Below are 17,763 nucleotides of genomic sequence, written 5' to 3'. Positions count from 1 at the left end.
AGAACAGTCAAAATAAGTAAAAAGGAGTTCGCTCAAGTTGCTGAAGTTGTGAAATAATCCTTGCAAAGCCTGTTTAACCTGGTGTGTGGGATTGGTATGGTCGCGTTGTTTAGGTTTTGTTGGTGTTTAGGGGTTAAATGTGGGAAGGATTCAGGTGGGTGGTGGTTGTTTTTGTTTGAATGGTTGAAAGATGGCTTTAGTGGTGTGATGAATATTTGCATGAATTTTCTGTTTTCTGTTTGTCTGGGTTGTGTGCGGTGGTTGGATGGATGTGGTGTTGGTTGAAGGATTTTCTTTTTCAGTATGTTCCTCTAACAGGTGATTCCTTATCACCTTGTAATTTCTTTTTAATTTGAATGAAATCTTTACTTTATCTTCAAAAAAAATCTGTGTCAGGCAACTATAATGCTTAAAGCCTTAAACTAATCATGCAAAAAAGATGCAGAAACAGCTGGCTGTTGACTTTCTAACCAAGAGATCTCATGAAGTAGACTTAAACGGTCTTTCGATCTTAGTTCTAGCCAACTATACTTACTTCTGTTGTTCTTTTGTTTTCCTATCCAGATATAATCACACAATCCAAGGGTCCTCTAACCCAGTCCAGGCCCTTTACATGACAATCCAGACTTTATAATTGCACCAAAGAGTCTAAGGCAGATGCAAACTTCAAATAAATATTCTTCAGGTTAATTGTGATTAGATTCCTCTACAATAGCAATTTGCTGTATTTGTTGTTTGCAGTCCATGACACACCATTAGAGGGAAGAACAGTCCAAGTGGGAAATATTGTCTGGAAATTAGACTACCAATTGCATTATCTTCTACTAAACTCAACGAGAGCGCCTATGTCTTGCAAAAAGTGTAGTGGATAAAAACCGAATACACCCATGCACTGGAAAACTTCAGTTCAAGATTGAGACAGACTGATTCTGATTTTTTTTTCTTTCTTTGGAAAAAAATGGATAAAAAGAATGCTCCTTTTTTTGAAAATAAAAACTTATTAATAATAATTGACACCTTATAACACCAGGTAATGAGAAATCACTACAAGATAAAACAAGATGTTAGAGCCGGCTGTACAAGGGTAGTATAGTCCTTTTATGTTTAGTTATATGTATTGTTCAGCTGATGTGGCTCTCACTTAAGTGAGGGCACAATGGTAATTCTTGTATATATTAGAAGAGTATAAATAAAAGATGGGCCGACTAGAGAGATTTGAATTTTTCTCTCCAGTTCGGTTGTGACCTTTTCTCCTTCTTCTCCTTCTTCTCTCTCTTCTCCTCTTTCTTCTGATCTGAACTTATACAACACCTAGTCTGAGTTTTATCATGGTATCAGAGCCACGATAATCAGTTCAGATCAGTCATCTCCTTTCTCTCTGTTCTTCGCATTCCTTTCAAGGGTTTTGCAGAATTCTAATTGATACCTAGAGAGTTTTCCAGAAAGAAAGAAAAGGATTGGTCGTTTTCTCCTTCTGGGGGTTTCCATGGCTCCAATGAGTGCAGTCGTTGTGGTTTTGTGTGGTTGGTAGAAAACCTTCTACTCGGCAATTCGAAGAGGGCTGGTTTTGTGATGGTGACAGTGTAGACTTGGTACCCTCTACTCGACAAGTACATGATCTTCGAATTAAGTTGTGGTATGTAGCAAATTTTTTTTATATGTTGTAGAACTGAATATCCTATTCGTGAGGTGTGTTGTGAGGGTTTCTAGTGCTGACAGTAGATGGCAACAATAGTGTTGTTGCTAAAAGTGGTGAACAGTTGCAAGGTTCAAAGTATCGACACGTATCGGCTCGTATCAGTCGATACATATCGTTTTGGCACCCCACCGATATAGTGGGTGTATCGGTGGTCTGACCGGTTCAAGGTGTGGCGAAGACCTAAACCGGCTCCCCTGAACCAGTTGGCAAAAAAAATTAAAAAAAGCACCAAAAGGAGTACCAATTCGCCCGATACGCCCATACCAGCGTATCGGGCGTATCAATATTTTGAACCTTGAACAGTTGTGAATATTGTTGTTGAAACAGTGGTGAATAGTTGTGAGTGTTGTTGCTGAAACCTGGTACTAGGAACCCTAGTGGTGTTCAGTCATTCGTGTGGAGTGTGGTGATTTATTAGGGCAGTAGAGTAACAATTTAGTGGTACAGCTTCCCATTGTCTTCTTGTGCAGTCATGGGAGACAACAATGAATACAAACCAAGTGTGATGGTGCCTTCTGATTATCTGAATGTGCAGATGACCTCTATAAAACTGAATGGTGAGAATTATGTCCCTTGGGCTAAGTCTGTTGAAGTTTTCCTGAAAGCCAAAAAGAAAGTGAAACATGTGAGGGAAGATAAACCCCCAATTGATTCTTCGGGATATGATGAATGGGAGCAGGAGGATGCTCAAATTATGACTTGGCTATGGAACAGCATGGAGTCCAAAATTAGTGTGAACTTCATGTTTTTAGATACAGCCAAGGAAGTCTGGGATCATGCAAGGAAACTATATTCTAGACAAGATAACACTACTAGGGTTTACCAACTGTATCAAGAGTACTTCAATCTACAACAAGGGAATTAGAGTCTTGAAAACTATTAGAACAATGTGAGAATTTTACGAAATGAGTTGAATGTTTATCATCCTCTTACACCTTATGTCAAAATTCAGCAACAACAGAGAGCAGTTAGACGTGAACAGATTTTTAGTAGGGCTGAAGTCTGAGTATGAACCCGTAAAGACACAGATACTAGGTGGATCTGCTCTCCCCTCTCTTGAGGAAGTGTCTGCTCGTCTTTGGAAGATTTCAGTTGGACCCACATAGACCTACACTATGTCAGATAGGTCTGCATTTGCAATACGAGAAGGGGAGGTCGTGGTGGTAGAGGAGGTCAACATGGCCGTGGTAGTGGTGGGGGACCCATGTATGGTCGTTGTGGTGGTGGCATGTATAATCGTGGTGGTGGTCGTGTTGGAGGACGAGACTCAGGGGGAGCCCGTGGTAGGGGACGTGGTAATACTCAGAGAAGGTGTACTCATTGTGGTATGGAGGGACATACTATCAACTTTTGCTATGATCTACATGGCCCACCATCAACTTGGGCAAAACATGCAGCTGTAAATGGTGATAGCTTAAGACAAGACTATCAAGTTACTGATCAGATCCCCACAACATCTACAGATGCTTCCAGAAAGGAGATGGTGAGTGTTTCACGGGATGAGTATGACCGGTTCATTCAGGATACATCTCAACAGAACACGGCTACCCTTGTACACACAGGTACGGCTTGTCTGGCATCTACACCTTCCCGTTGGATTATAGATTCTAGAGCTTCCGATCATATGACTGGAACTCCAGGTGTGTTTTCATCCATTTCTCCATCCTCCACTTCCCAATCTGTTACTCTTGCCAATGGCTCCACATCAGCCATACGTGGTGTTGGTAATGTTGACACAAACTCATTATCCCTCCCCTCAGTTTTATATGTTCCCAAGTTTCCCTTTAACCTGATGTCTGTTAGTAAATTGACTAAGTCTCTTAATTGCTTAATAACTTTTTACCCCTCCTCTTGTGTGTTTCAGAATCTCAAGACGGGGATGAAAATTGGTTGAGGGTATGAAGCTGGTGAACTGTATTATCTTGATGGAGGTGGTTCGGCAACAGCTCTTCGGTCATCTCTCTCCCCTCATCAATGGCACTGCAGACTTGGTCATCCATCTCTTAGAGTTCTTCAGTTGCTTGTTCCGTCGTTGAGTCGTCTTTCTAATTTAAATTGTGAGTCGTGTCCGTTTGGGAAACACCATCGTGTCTCATTTAGTCCTAGAGTTGATAGTCGTACATCAAGTCCTTTTTCTTTAGTCCATTCAGACATCTGGGGTCCAAACAGAGTAGTGTCTTATAATGGTTGCAAGTACTTTGTAACTTTTGTTGATGATTATTCAATAATGACATGGCGTTATCTTATGAAAGAAAAGAGTGAATTGTTTTCTATCTTCCAAAAATTTTATGCCGAAATTCGCAATCAATTTGGTGTACATATTAAAATTCTTCGTTCTGATAATGGTCGCGAGTAAATTTCCACACCCTTGCAAGAATATTTGGAACAACAAGGCATTATCCATCACACCTCGTGTACCTACACCCCTCAACAAAATGGGGTGGCTGAAAGAAAGAACTGTCACCTTTTGGAAACTACTCGGTCCCTCTTACATCAAATGAATGTCCCCAAACCCTTTTGGAGTGATGTTGTACTTACATCTTGCTTTTTTATTAACCGCATGCCCATGTCTATCCTTGAAGGTCAGTCCCCTTTCTCTGTTCTGTTTCCCACGTTGTCTCATTCTCCCCTTATTCCCAAAGTTTTAGCTGTGTGTGTTTCATTCATAATCTTGGGCCTGGAATGGCCAAGTTAGATGCTAGATCCACTAAGTGTGTCTTTCTTGGCTATTCCAAGACTCAAAAAGGGTATAAGTGTTATAATCCTCGTTCTCAGCGTTCTTTTCTGTGTTCTAATGTTACATTTTTTGAGTTTGTTCCTTTCTTCTCCAAGTTGGATACTTCTTCTCCTCCGTTGCCATCACCCCCTCTTCCAGTTCATGTTGAGGATCTCGTTCCTCTTGTTCCAATTGTGACTCAATCTTTGCCTCCAGTGCAGCTACCTGAGAAAGGACCACCTATCCGCCAAGTGTATACACATCGTCAAGCACCGGATCCTCCCCCAGCTTCGTCACCATCGACAGATCCGACAGTTGTTCCCACCCCAGCCCCAACCCTAAGTTCTGACCTTGATCTTCCTATTGCTTTGCGAAAGGGTAAATGCAGTTGCACTCTCCACCCCATTTCCAATTATGTTTCTGTATCTCACCTTTTAGCTTCCCATCGACAGTTTGTTTCTATGTTACCCTTTGTATCTGTTCCCAAGGATGGCCAAGAAGCCCTCACTTCTCTAAGGTGGCACCAAGCAATGGAAGAAAAACTACTCTTGGCCCTAACTCGTACTTACCCGATGGGAGTGTTGAACGGTTGAAAGCTCGGTTAGTTGCCAAAGGTTATTCACAGCAGTATGGTATTGATTAAGAATGCTTGATTGGCCCTTTTTTCAGCTTGACATCAAGAATGTTTTTTTACATGGTGATCTTCTTGAGGAGGTGTACATGGAGCAACCACCAGGGTTTGCTGCCCAGGGGGAGGGTGAGAAGGCTATTTATGGGCTTAAACAATCTACCCGTGCATGGTTTGGAAGATTTAGTGAAGTAGTGAAGAAGTTTGGAATGAAACAGTGCCAGGTTGACCATTCTGTATTCAGCTATGAATCAAATGCTGGGAAGATTCTCTTGGTGGTATATGTAGATGACATTGTTATCACAGGCAGTGACAGACCAGGGATTGACAGGTTGAAGACTTACTTGCGTGATCACTTCCAAACAAAGGATCTTGGCAAATTAAGATACTTCCTAGGGATAGAGGTTGCAAGGTCCAAGAATGGTATTAATCTGTGCCAAAGGAAATATGCTCTTGATCTGCTAAAAGAAACAGGGTTGTTAGGTGTCAGACCAACTGAAACACCTATGGAACTGAATGTTAAATTGGGTAGTGATACGGGTGAGGAGTTTGAGGATCCGGGAAGGTACAGAAGGTTGGTGGGTAAGCTTAATTACCTAACCATCACTCGACCTGATATCTCATTTGCGGTCAGTGTGGTGAGTAAGTTTATGCAGAACCCTCGAATCCCACACTGGGAGGCAGTCCTAAGGATTGTGAGGTATTTGAAGGGTGCCCCAGGTCGTGGTTTGTTATATAAGAGTGGAGGAAGTCTTAAGATAGAGGATACACGGATGCTGATTGGGTCGGGTCCATATCTGACAGAAGATCCACTACAGGGTTTTGCACTTTTCTTAGTGGGAACTTAGTGACATGGAAGAGTAAGAAGCAGGCAGTGGTAGTAAGAAGCAGTGCAGAGGCTGAATATAGGGCTATGGCACAAACAACATGCGAACTAGTGTGGTTGAAGCATCTCCTAGAGGAGATGGGATATTCGATTGGCACTCCTATGAAGCTATACTGTGATAATCAAGTTGCAGTTCATATCTCCTCTAATCCAGTGTTTCATGAAAGGACGAAGCATATAGAAATGGATTGCTACTTTGTATGTGAGAAGGTGCTCAATGGAGTGATAAGTACAGCATATGTGAACACAAGAAATCAATGGGCAGATCTGTTTACCAAAGGGTTGAATCGGGGAAGAGTGGACTACATATGTAACAAGCTAGGACTATATGACATATACTCACCCGCTTGAGGGGGAGTGTTATAGTCGGTTGTACAAGGGTAGTATAGTCCTTTTATGTTTAGCTATATATGTATTGTTCAACTGATGTGGCTCTCACTTAAGTGGGGGCACAATGGTAATTCTTGTATATCTTAGAAGAGTATAAATAAAAGAAGGGCCGACTAGAGGGATTTGAATTGTTCACTCTAGTTCGGCTATGACCTTTTCTCCTTCTTCTTCTTCTCCATCTTCACTCTCTTCTTCTCCTCTTTCTTCTGATCTGAACTTATACAACATCTAGTCTGAGTTTTATCACAAGACAAAAATAAAATAGCCATGTACCATCTAAAACATCTATGCAACCACCACAGAAGGCACACCCATCCCTACTAGAGAAATGAAAGATGAAACAACCCAGCCCACAAGCCAAAGACCTCTTGAGAACATGACCCACTCAAAGAACAAGGAACGTCCACCAGCACCCTTACATACCAAAAACCTTTTTAACCACCCACTAACACCCCCTTCTCCCCCAGATAAGACCACACCTCTTCCAAACATCTCCGTCACCACAAACAAGCTCAGTAAGCCTTATCATCCGTACCTCTTTCAATCTCCAAAAATGTTTTTCTAGCAAAATCCTCCCCAGCCAAAATAAAAGGCCCAAAAGTTTGCTGACTTGGACTTCTTTTAATACCACTTCATCCAGATTAATTCTCCTCAACCAGTCTCATTTGATAAAGGATCTCCTCCCCATCTCTCTCTTGCCCCTTCAAATCTTCTTCCACCTTATCTAGGCCTTCCTTCTCCAAGACCTCCTTTTCATGATCTGGCACTGAATCCACTGATTGTACTTCAGAAGAGTCGAGTCCCCCATAACCAAAAGATCTTGATCCCTCTTAGTTGAAGACTCCTCCATCTTCCCCAAATGACCAGCATTAACCTTAGCTCTCTTATTTTTTCTCCTTTTGTTGATAGGCATTAACTTTCACCCTCTTGCACTTATAAAGTCTCTTATCTTAAATTTCTTACAAGGCCCTGCCCCTCATAACCATTCTCCCAATCCAGAAATTACAAAAAAAAAAAAAGAAAAAAACTAGACCCTGAAAAAGGTGCTTTGTCTTGGTATGAACCTCTTTTTTTTATAAGTAATAAAGTGATTTATCAAGAATTATTAATATGAGCCAACAAAAATTACATAATAGAGATCCCACAGAGAGGCACGAGATGATGCCTCAAAAAACAAAGCAAAATAACAAATGGTATGAACCTCTTCCAGTCTAGACTTAGCTGCCATACAAGTCAAAACATCGTCTAGGGAGCATAATGATTTCTCCCTCGAGGCTGCAATCAGTTTTCTTCTTTTGTGTTCTTGAACAATACTCTGATGCCAAGTTGTAAACTGTTTCTGTAATTTATAGATAAGAACAAAAAATAGAAGAAAGAGAAGAGAAAAGGTTTGGGGAGAGAATTATAGCAAGACTCCCAAATGTTATACCTTCAATTAATTCATTGCGTACAATGACAGAAACAACCCTACTAAAGTACATATTCCACTGATGTAGTCCATATTTACATCAACCATAATGAGAAAAAGGGCAGCCCAGTGCACAAGGCTCCCACCAATGCGGGGTCTGGGGAGAGAGAGATGTGTGCAGCCATACCTCTACACATACAGTGCGGCTGTTTCCAAGATTTGAACCCTGATCACCCAGGTCGCAATGGAGCAACCCAACAGTTGCACCAAGGCCCACCCTCACATTAACAATAATAAGCAAAACACTTAAATGAAGAAACAAAATAAACATACCCTGATCACCCAGGTCGCAATGGAGCAACCCAACCGTTGCACCAAGGCCCACCCTCAAATTAACAATAATAAGCAAAACACTAAAATGAAGAAACAAAATAAACATTCTTTCCTAAATTAATAATTATTATTTATGTGCTTTACTAACAATTCCAGTTACAGAAACCACAAAATTAAAGATGCAGTCAAATCAACCAGAGAAACTAGGGTAGAAAAATCGGTAACCAAATATCTAAAGAAAAGAGAAAAGGGCATACGACTGTACATTTTTCCTGAGTTTCGCACTGCCCGTTTACGGCCCTTGCTCAAATTAGAGATCTTCAAACTATCGACATAACCAAGCTCTATGTTGTCTCTATCTCTTTCCTCCTAGGAAAAAAAACCCAAAATATGCTTCACTAATAGTGAAATAAATAACAAAGATCTTATAAAAGAATATTGAAACATCATAGTATGAAATAAAACAATAATTAAGGAAATGATGGAAAAGAGAACTCACATGACAAGATTCTGTGGAAGTCATTTCCAACTCCCCAAAATTGATACTTGTGAGGTAATCACATAGAATGTCAGAAATATCAACGACCTACAAATAAAAGAAAAGAATAAGCCATCACCAACCATTTTAGAACAAACAAGTCAAAAATCAAGATGGAAGAAATCTATATTAATATCTTACTACTATTAAAAGTATTAAGAGTGTTGGAACTTTCATTTGACTAAAATATCCCTATTTTTGAATTTGGTCACTCTCTGATTGTAAGGGCAGAAAATGTAATTTTATCTACTGCTTTTACCTCATTTATTGCCCTCTCAGTAAGTCTTATATTTAAGGTAACTTCATTCTCTCTCATTGAATCTTATATTTTAAGCTATTTTTTCACCAATAAATTCTATCAATTAGATCTATAACCAATAATATAAAACCCATGTCTTTTAAAACCAACCCAAAAATAAAACCATTCTTCAATCCTCATGGCTGGTAAGCGATTCAACCATCCAGATCCAAGTCAAATGGGTCAACCCATGGTCTCATAGTTAAATGGTAAATTTTTTAAATAAAAACTACTAAAAATTACAAGCCTTAATTTATTTGGAGGGCAGCTGCCTTATGGACTCTCTAGAAGGAAAGGAATGCAAGAGTCTTCTTAGAGAAGGAAAGAAGCTTGGATGAAGTGAAGGACTGTATTTTAACAAGAGCAATCCATTGGCTGAAAAGCATGGCTATATTTGTTGATTTCTCTTTGGATGACCTGTAGAGGAAGAGGAATTGGTCAATAATAGCTAATACTTCTACTAAGAGGAAAAGAAGTTTGTTAGAATGGAATCCACCTCCAAAAGGTGTCATCAAGTTAAATTTTGATGGGAGCAGCCAAGGTAACCCTGGCCTTCGAGTATAGGGATGTTCTGAGGAATAAGGATAGCAACATCATTTCCTTATTCTCAAGACCAGAGGGAGTGGGGGACTCTACAAGGGCAGAAATACTAGCTGTTGTACAAGAGATCCAGATTGCCAACAAGCTTGGGGTGGAACATCTCCTAATTGAAGGGGATTCTCAAGTGGTAACAATGTTGGACAATTATGCCCTTAGCTCTAATCAAATTGATGCATCTTTTGACATTTATTGTAAATTAATAAAGTACATAATTTATTCATGTCATTGTGGTGTGTTTCTATGTAATACCCTTAAGCTCGACACTTATGAGACTGTTAGTTCAGAATCTTCACAACCGCTGGATAGATCTGGGGAGATTTATCCTGCCAAAGCTGACACTGATGTGCCGCCAAGTTGGTTGAGGTGGCTTGTCTCAGCTACTAGGGTGAGACTTGAGGTACATGCAATGTGGATTTTTTTGAAACTCTGAACCGGACCAAATTCCAGTATTGCCTTGGACCTTGAAGATAGATGGGCAAAACAGGAATGTTACACCTGACCCCTAGAATCGAGTATGGTACTGCACTAGGTGTCGGATTGGGCTATCTTCGATATGCCAATCAGTGAGATCCTTAGAGGGGGTCAAAACCTGGGTATGTTGGGACAGTCCGAGAATTCATCTGAGTGGGTGATCATAGTGACAGGATCAGCCCCTTTGTCGAACAAAGTGAATGATCGGGGATACACTCTCTGATGGAAACATAAACTGCCGACAGTTGATTTCAAACGTTGAAATTTGTTTTTGCAAAATCTATTTATATAGAGATATACTATATACTCTATATATATATATATATATATATATATATATATTATGGTTTCAAAATGTTTGCAAAAGGTTTTAATTCCTGGGATCCATATGACTAGAGAGTGCAACACTATTCCTTGCAGTCGAGGGATAGGTCATCTCTTGTCGGGCAGTGTTTGATCATTATGGGCTAAGAAGTTAAGTGTAAGACCATTGAGGGTAATATGAGCTAATCTTGCATCTGCCCACATTGAGGGTAAATGTTGGGCCCATTAAGAGCCCATAGTGATGGACTCAGGGGTTCACTGTCTCCTACAGTGAATTCGGCCAGACCTTCTAACAAAGGCTAGGCTGAACCCATGTGGTTGATGTGTAGATCAATGTTTGGGTCCCACGCCATACAAAGAACCAAATGGGCAACAGGTTAAGAGGTAAGTGAGCACATAAGTTTAATGGGCCTAAAGCCCGATTCGAACTGGGCTTAAGTTAGTTAATTAAAAGGAGGCAACATAGGATTTATAATCGGATTAGGATTAGCTAAAGAATAAGATAAGTCTTATCCATTCAAGAGTCCAGATCCAAATATCAGATTTGGATTAAGGAACTCTCTCCTAATTAGATTAGGAGGTTGATCCTAAGAAGGCTATAAATAAAGGGGGTGAATTCCTCAGTTAGACAACACAGCAACCTGCAGACTTCTCCTCTATTCTTGCCATCCCTACCCAGTTTGATCTCTTCTTGAGGAATTGATCAAGAAAGGTTCTTGATATTGTTTCTTGGCTAAAGAAGCAATTTGAAGACGTGCTCACCAGCCCCTTCTCGATTCTTGCCGAATCTTGGTTCTTGCTGAAGAGCCATCCTACTGATACTGCTTCATCACACACTGTGTCATATTCGGTGGAAGCGGGTTTTGGTATTTTCCTTGGGCGTGAACACCTTCGTATCAGGTATATCCCTCTCCTCCCTTTTTGTATCAAATCTGGTCTGGTTTTGGATTAAAGAACGATCCTTGAAAGTACGGTTTTCTAAAATAAGGAATGTGATTCCTAGATGGGAGAGAGAAATTTTTTTAAATTTCGCCTAACCTTCCTGTAGGATTTGCCCATCCATATGATGGATCTCTCATCCCTTCAAACAGGGTGGCTTCTAAACTTGGGCGCTGCCATTAGGGGCTACAAAGACCTCCTCAAAAAAGTAAAGTGGTTAACTAGTAATATGAGAGTTGAGGTTAAATGGGTAAGTAAGTCAGCTAATACTATGGCTGATTCCTTGGCCAAACAAGGGGTTTCCAGGGAAGGCCTTTTTTGTGCTACATTGTACCTTGTTCTAGTAAATTGGAAAGTTGTAATTAATTAGCTTGGAAAGGTTGCATCTTGTGTCTCTCCTTGGGGACCTTGTCCTATTTATCTTTGATGATTAATAAATTTCATTCAATTATCAAAAAAATTACAAAAAAAAATAAAAAAAATGTAGAAAAACTGGACATATCTCTAATAATTTTTATATCAATCACGTTATACAAAAAGTAAATGAAAAACAAGAATTGTTTTTATTGATGTTGGAAATGAAATAGAAAATTTAAAACCGACCTAAAAATGAAATTGTTTTCTTTTTTGTGGTAGTTCAAAGTACAACCTTTCATGTCAAATGTGTCAATCCTTGATATCATATATAATTAAATAAGAAAATTTAAAAAAAATAAGATAAAAACACAAAAAAATTAAAATATAGAAGTTCTATATAAAACCCATTTGGGCACATCCCTAATAGCTTATACTAACCATGATAAAGAAAAAATGTGTGACAAACAATAATTGTCTTTATTAATGCTGGAAATGAAATGAAAATTTTAAAACCGAACCAAAAGTGAAATTGTATTCCTATTTGTTGATGAGAGAATAGTTCAATCTTTTAGGTCAAATGTGTCAATCCCCAATGTCATAATTAAATAATAATAATAATAATTAAGAAAAGATACAACCAAAAAAAACATAAAATGTACACAAATTTAGTAAAAAGCATTGGTTGCATCCCCAATATTATGTATTCATCACATTAAGCATTGGTTACTATTATCCCCATCACTAAAAGTACCATGTGCAAAAGCACGTGCACATTTACTAGTTTTAGTAAGGATTCAATGCAGTGAATTTCAACTAAACATTTTAGAGGAAGGGGATGGGACCAGTTATTTCCATATGATTGCAAATGGAAGGAAGAAAAAGAGCTTCATTTCTTTATTGGAGTTAAAAGGTGCAAGAATCTCTAACCAAGAAGAGATTGCAAAGGCCTTTGTGGACTACTTTAAATCAATCTATAAAAGGCCAACTATGGAGAAATGGAGGGTAGAGGGTTTGGATTGGCCATTGTTAGGGAGTAATTTACAATGTGAATTAGAGAGAAAATTTGAAGAAGAGGAGGTTAAGGAAGTTGTTTTCTCTATGGACCGCTCTAAGGCCCTGAGCCTAGTTAGTTATACTATGGCTTTTTACCAAGATTGTTGGGAGTGTCGGCCGGGGAGTAAATGCTACTTTTATTGCTCTGGTTCCAAACAAAGCGGATGCGTGCCACCCCAAGGACTTTAGGCCAATTAGTTTGGTGACAAGTAAATATAAGGTTTTTGCCAAAGTCCTATCCCTCCAATTGAAAAAGGTCCTCCTGTCGATTATCTTGCACTTCCAAGGGGCCTTCATTCAAGAAAGGCAAATTGCGGATCAGATACTACAAATGTGTGTGGAGGACTTTAGAAAATCCAGAAAAAAAGAGGATTGTGTGCAAATTGGACTTGGAAAAAGCCTAAGATTGTGTTGACTGGAGATTTTGATAGAAGTGATGGAGAAATGTGGGTTTGGAAGGAGATGGGGCAAATGGATAAAGGTTGCTTACAGTCTTGCCAGTTTTCAATTGTGGTAAATGGGGTAGTCAAAGATTTTTTGGGGAATCTAAGGGGTATAAGGCAAGGAGATCCGTTGTCACCTTTTCTCTTTGCCTTCATTGCTGAGGTTTTTAGTAGAATGATTTCAAAAGCTGATGAGATGAGGTTAACCAGGGGATGGAAAATAGAAAGAGACAAAGTGGTGGTCACCCATTTACAGTTTGCAGATGATATTATCATCTTCTGTGAAACTGAGAGAGCAAAGTGCTAGAGACCTAAGGCTTTTAGTCAGGCTTTTTGAGAAGGTGACAGGCATAAAGCTAAACTTAAGCAAAAGTGTGGTGGCAGGGATCAACATGGGTCAAGAGGAGATAGACATTTGGGCTAGTGAATTGGGTTGTGGGTCAAGCAATTGCCTTTGAAATGCTTAAGTCTCCCTCTTGATGCTAACCCTAGATCTTTGAATTTATGGGATCCAGTAATGGAAAGATTTGAGAAGTTGTCTAGTTGGAAGTGGAACTACATTTCCATAGGGGGCAAGATAACTCTTATGAAATCCACTTCAGCAAACCACCCGGTTTATTTTCTCTCAGTGTTTGATATGCCTCGACCCATTGTCAAAAGATTATAGAAGATCATCAGGGATTTTTTGTGGGAACCAGGGGAAGAGAAGAGGAATCATCTCATTTGATGGGATATTGTGTGTAGAGGGAAGAAGCATGGTGGTTTGGGATTGGGAAGGATTAAGGAGAAAAATGTGGCATTGTTAGGGAAATGGCTGTGGAGATTCTCGCAAGAAACAGATAGACTTTGGGCAAAAGTGGTGGCTAGCATTCATGGGCTCTCTGAGAACAGATGGGATGTTGGGGTTTCTAGCAAGGCATCCAAAGCTGCACCTTGGAAAGCATTCCACAAGGTCCTTCCACTTTATCTCAATCACATCAGGTATGACCTCAACTTGGGAAATAAAGTAAGATTTTGAGAAAATCTCTGGGTGGGTGAAAATCCATTGAAAATCTCTTTTCCCTCTTTGTTTGCTTAATCTTCTCTCAAGGGAAAACCTATTTGTGACTTCTTATTTCCTTCTTCCTCGCTCTTGGGGTTTCGGTGGAACTTTGGTTTTCAGAGAAATGTTAGAGACTCAAAATTGATTCATGTGCCCAATCTCCTTCTCTTGCTGGATGGGGTGTACCTTGAAAGTAGTAGAGAAGACTCTCGGGTGTGGACTGGAAAAGAGACTGGAAAAGACCTGGCTGGTGCCTCCCAAATTGGGTGCTTTTTGGGACCATCTTGTCCCCCCCAATCTCCTTCAGTCTCTTTTCCAGTTAGGGAAGTTTGGAACCATCCTGTTCCCCCCAAAGTGGGTGCTTTTTGCTAGGAAGTTTACCATGGTGCAATTAACACTTGCAACATGCTACAAAGGAAAAGACTTGATTGGTGCCTCTCTCCAAACAGGTGTATCTTGTGCAATTTGGACGGTGACTCTGCTTTTCATCTATTCATTTCTTGCCCCTTTGCAGGTTATATTTGGGATAGAATTTTTGCACGTTTTGGCTACAGGTGGACTTCTCCGAGAAGTTTGGATAGGCATTTTGATCCATCTACCTTTAGGTGGCCAAGAAAAAGGGGGAGGATGATGTGGAGGTGCGCACAAGCTGTTGTAGTATGGACAATTTGGGAAGAAAGAAACCTCGGAATATTCAAAGATAAGGAAAGAAGTGCAGAGTTTGTGCTTGACTATGTGTTGGTGAAAGTAATGCATTGGGTAAAAGCAGTGAACTTGTTCTCTGAATTTACTGTTGATGATTTACTCAGAAACTGGGGATGATTGCAGGGTCTTCCCCCTCCAAGAAAAATCTTTTGCATTAGTGGGATCCACCATCTACTGATTTCCTCAAGCTGAATGTTGACGGGAGCAGTATTGGTAACCCAGGCCCTTCTGGAATAAGAGTGTTAATAAATGAGAAGGGAGAAATCTTGGGGTTGTTCTCGGGACCAATTGAGGAAGGGAACTCTATAAGAGCTGAGCTGGAGGCAGTTCTATTTCGGCAATGGAGTTAGTCATTCAGAAATTGATTATCAAAGGGGACTCTAAAGTGATCCTAAGCTGGTTGAGTGGAGAGGATAAGAGTCCTTGGTGGTTCAGAAATGAGATCAAAAAATTCAGAAATCTGTCCAAAGATATGCAGATTTCAATCCAGTGGGTTCCAAGATCGGCAAACAAGTTAGCAGATCAATTAGCAAAACAAGGGGTTAGAAGAGAACATTCTGGGCATGGTTGTAATTTAAATAGCTTTTTCTGGGTTTGACTTTCTGTTTTTCTCCTGTTTGTTTACAAGGGTACCAAGGCTGCTCCCCATTGTAAATTTCTTTATATTAAAAAAGTTACTCTGTTTTTACTGATCAAAAATAAAAAACATTTTAGCCATGGTATGGAGAACAATATGAACGGAAAAGACAAAAAAAAAAGACAAAACAAAATTGCCTAGTGCAAATTACCAACAACCCTACAAAGTAAGTGAAGAAAAGAAGAAATAAATGAGTGTGCATGTATTTCAATAAAAACGTATGTATAAAATTTAATATTAAATCAACTAAGTCTAAGGTTGACTTCCTAAAAGAAATCCTGCAGAATTCTCTAACATCAAAGAAATTCATTTCTTGGCTTCTTCTATGACATCTCATCCTCATGTGTTCAATGAGCTCAGTATCCCCCTAAATAGAAAAATGATGGCAAATAATATAGCTAAAAGACAAAGTTTTGGGGATGCTTTAAAGTTAGGCATAATCTCCCCCCTTCCCAAATCAAAATTTTTCTTTTTTCTTCCCTTAGCTAATTTGTTTCTTCTTTCACCTCATGCTTTTTCGTTTCTCTTGCCTCTTTTTATTTTCCAAAAGCGTTTTCATTTAATCTGTGAAAAAGAGATACTTGTTTGTGTTGGCTTTATTCATGCTTCTCTTCAAAATAACCATGATATAAACAAAGAATCTGAGAGTCCTGAAAGCAAGAACCAAAGCTAAATAGCTGAACTTGAAGATGCAAGGAATAATGGTAGAAGTAAGAGATAAAGCTGCGTTATGAACAAATTTTATCAGACTAGGACCTGACCAGATGAAAAAAAGTGGTCAAGGTTTTACCTCATTAACCATAGTTACATTGTTCAACCAATAAAAAAACCATCAAGTAGCTGGGACCCAGAAAGCTATCTGGATCACCAATTCAAAGCTTCAAACAAATGGTCCAGTTCAAGTCTGATAACATTGTTATTACCAGAAACTAATCAACCATAAATCAGTCCCTTGCACCCCTAATCAAATAGACATCACATTTTTACGGATTCTGGTAAGATGTTCTTTACTGCTTTCATCATCAGTGACAACATTTTCTGGCAAACAATATAGTTTGCATAAGCATAGTGTTTCCCAGCTTTGGATTCTTCAGTATAAACCATATACTTTTTTATCAGCAAAACAGATTCGCTAAATTAAAAATGAAATAAGTTTCGTACAAAGTTGGAGCATTCCAACCAACCCCCGGTATACAGTTTTACACTTTTGCCCAAAACAACTGGTCTCTATTTACTCCCTGTTTTGCTACATCTGCCACCCTGCAGATCTTCTAATCCAGCTAAAATTGATGTTAAGTTCCCTCGATAGCATGAAGAATCTATGTCGTACCTTTTTGGATGATCCAAGTTGAGGATGCTATCAAGAGAGATAGAAGCCACATAAATGGTTTAACTCAAGATGGAATTGACTTTCCCCAAAGATTCTACTTTTCAGATGATTCGTTCTACTTATGGTGTTTGATCCCTTCATGTTATACAGCTTTTACTCTTTGTTAGCTGCTACTTTAACTGGGGGAAAAAGCCAACTCATAAAAACACATGGAAAACATGTTAAAAGTTTGCCAAGCCTGTTGCCTAGAAGAGTGTCTAGACAACAAGGAAAGTCCTCTGTCACCTAGCTTTGCAGTGCCTCGACAACTATGCTTTCTTTTGCTTTATAAATCCTTTTTTTTTGAAGAATCAATAAAAAATTCATTAAAAGAAAAAGGTTGCAGCCTAACTCCCTTGGTTGTCAAGATGACACACCAAATACAACAAGAACATGCTCAAAACTTTAAACTGAAAAGGCTTCTACATTACATGGCTGTATGTCAAGGGAATTCCAGAAATTATCCAATAAATCAGCTTTGGAGACTTTATCAAAATCTGGGAGACTGAGAACCCACTTTGATATCAGATTGTACACTGTAGCAACCATGTATTCTATATTGTTTGACCTGTTCTCAAAAATTCTTCTGTTTCTCGCCCTCCAAATAGACCAGCATACTGCAAAAGGTACACTACTCCAAATAATCCTGGCTTTCTTACTTCCTCTAAACTTTGGCCACAGTGAGAATATTTCTGCTGGAGCTGATGGATGGAAACCACACATACCAAATAGAAAAGAGAAGAAACTCCATATGAAGCTTGCTATGCTGCATGAGAAGAACAAATGGAAGACTGATTCTTCCTCCTGATTGCAAAAATAGCACCAACTGGCCAGATGAAATCCCCTCGACTTCAGGTGATCAGGGGTGAGGATGCTATCATGTTCCACCAACCAGGCAAAAGCTTCTACCCTTGGGGGTATTGGGTT

The 17,763-nt window shown here is 39.4% G+C and overlaps 1 protein-coding gene across 3 annotated transcripts in view; it reads right to left on the bottom strand.

The window, feature by feature from the left end:
• The window catches only part of LOC104594717 (Transducin/WD40 repeat-like superfamily protein), an 82,966-nt gene that overhangs the window by 46,102 nt on the left and 19,101 nt on the right, over positions 1-17,763 (bottom strand). For all 3 annotated transcript variants that reach the window (XM_010255192.3, XM_010255428.3, XM_010255262.3), the window contains exons 7-8: positions 8,560-8,646; positions 8,326-8,429 (exon numbers count right to left, since the gene is read on the bottom strand). In XM_010255192.3, coding sequence (XP_010253494.1) covers positions 8,326-8,429; positions 8,560-8,646 — 191 coding nt within the window. The remainder of the gene's footprint in view (positions 1-8,325; positions 8,430-8,559; positions 8,647-17,763) is intronic.

Source organism: Nelumbo nucifera, chromosome 3 (assembly GCF_055504915.1).
Source record: "Nelumbo nucifera cultivar China Antique chromosome 3, China Antique-T2T, whole genome shotgun sequence".
Taxonomy (NCBI): Eukaryota; Viridiplantae; Streptophyta; class Magnoliopsida; order Proteales; family Nelumbonaceae; genus Nelumbo; species Nelumbo nucifera.
The sequence above is the reverse complement of the archived record's forward strand: the minus strand, read 5'-3'. Positions and strand labels throughout refer to the sequence as shown.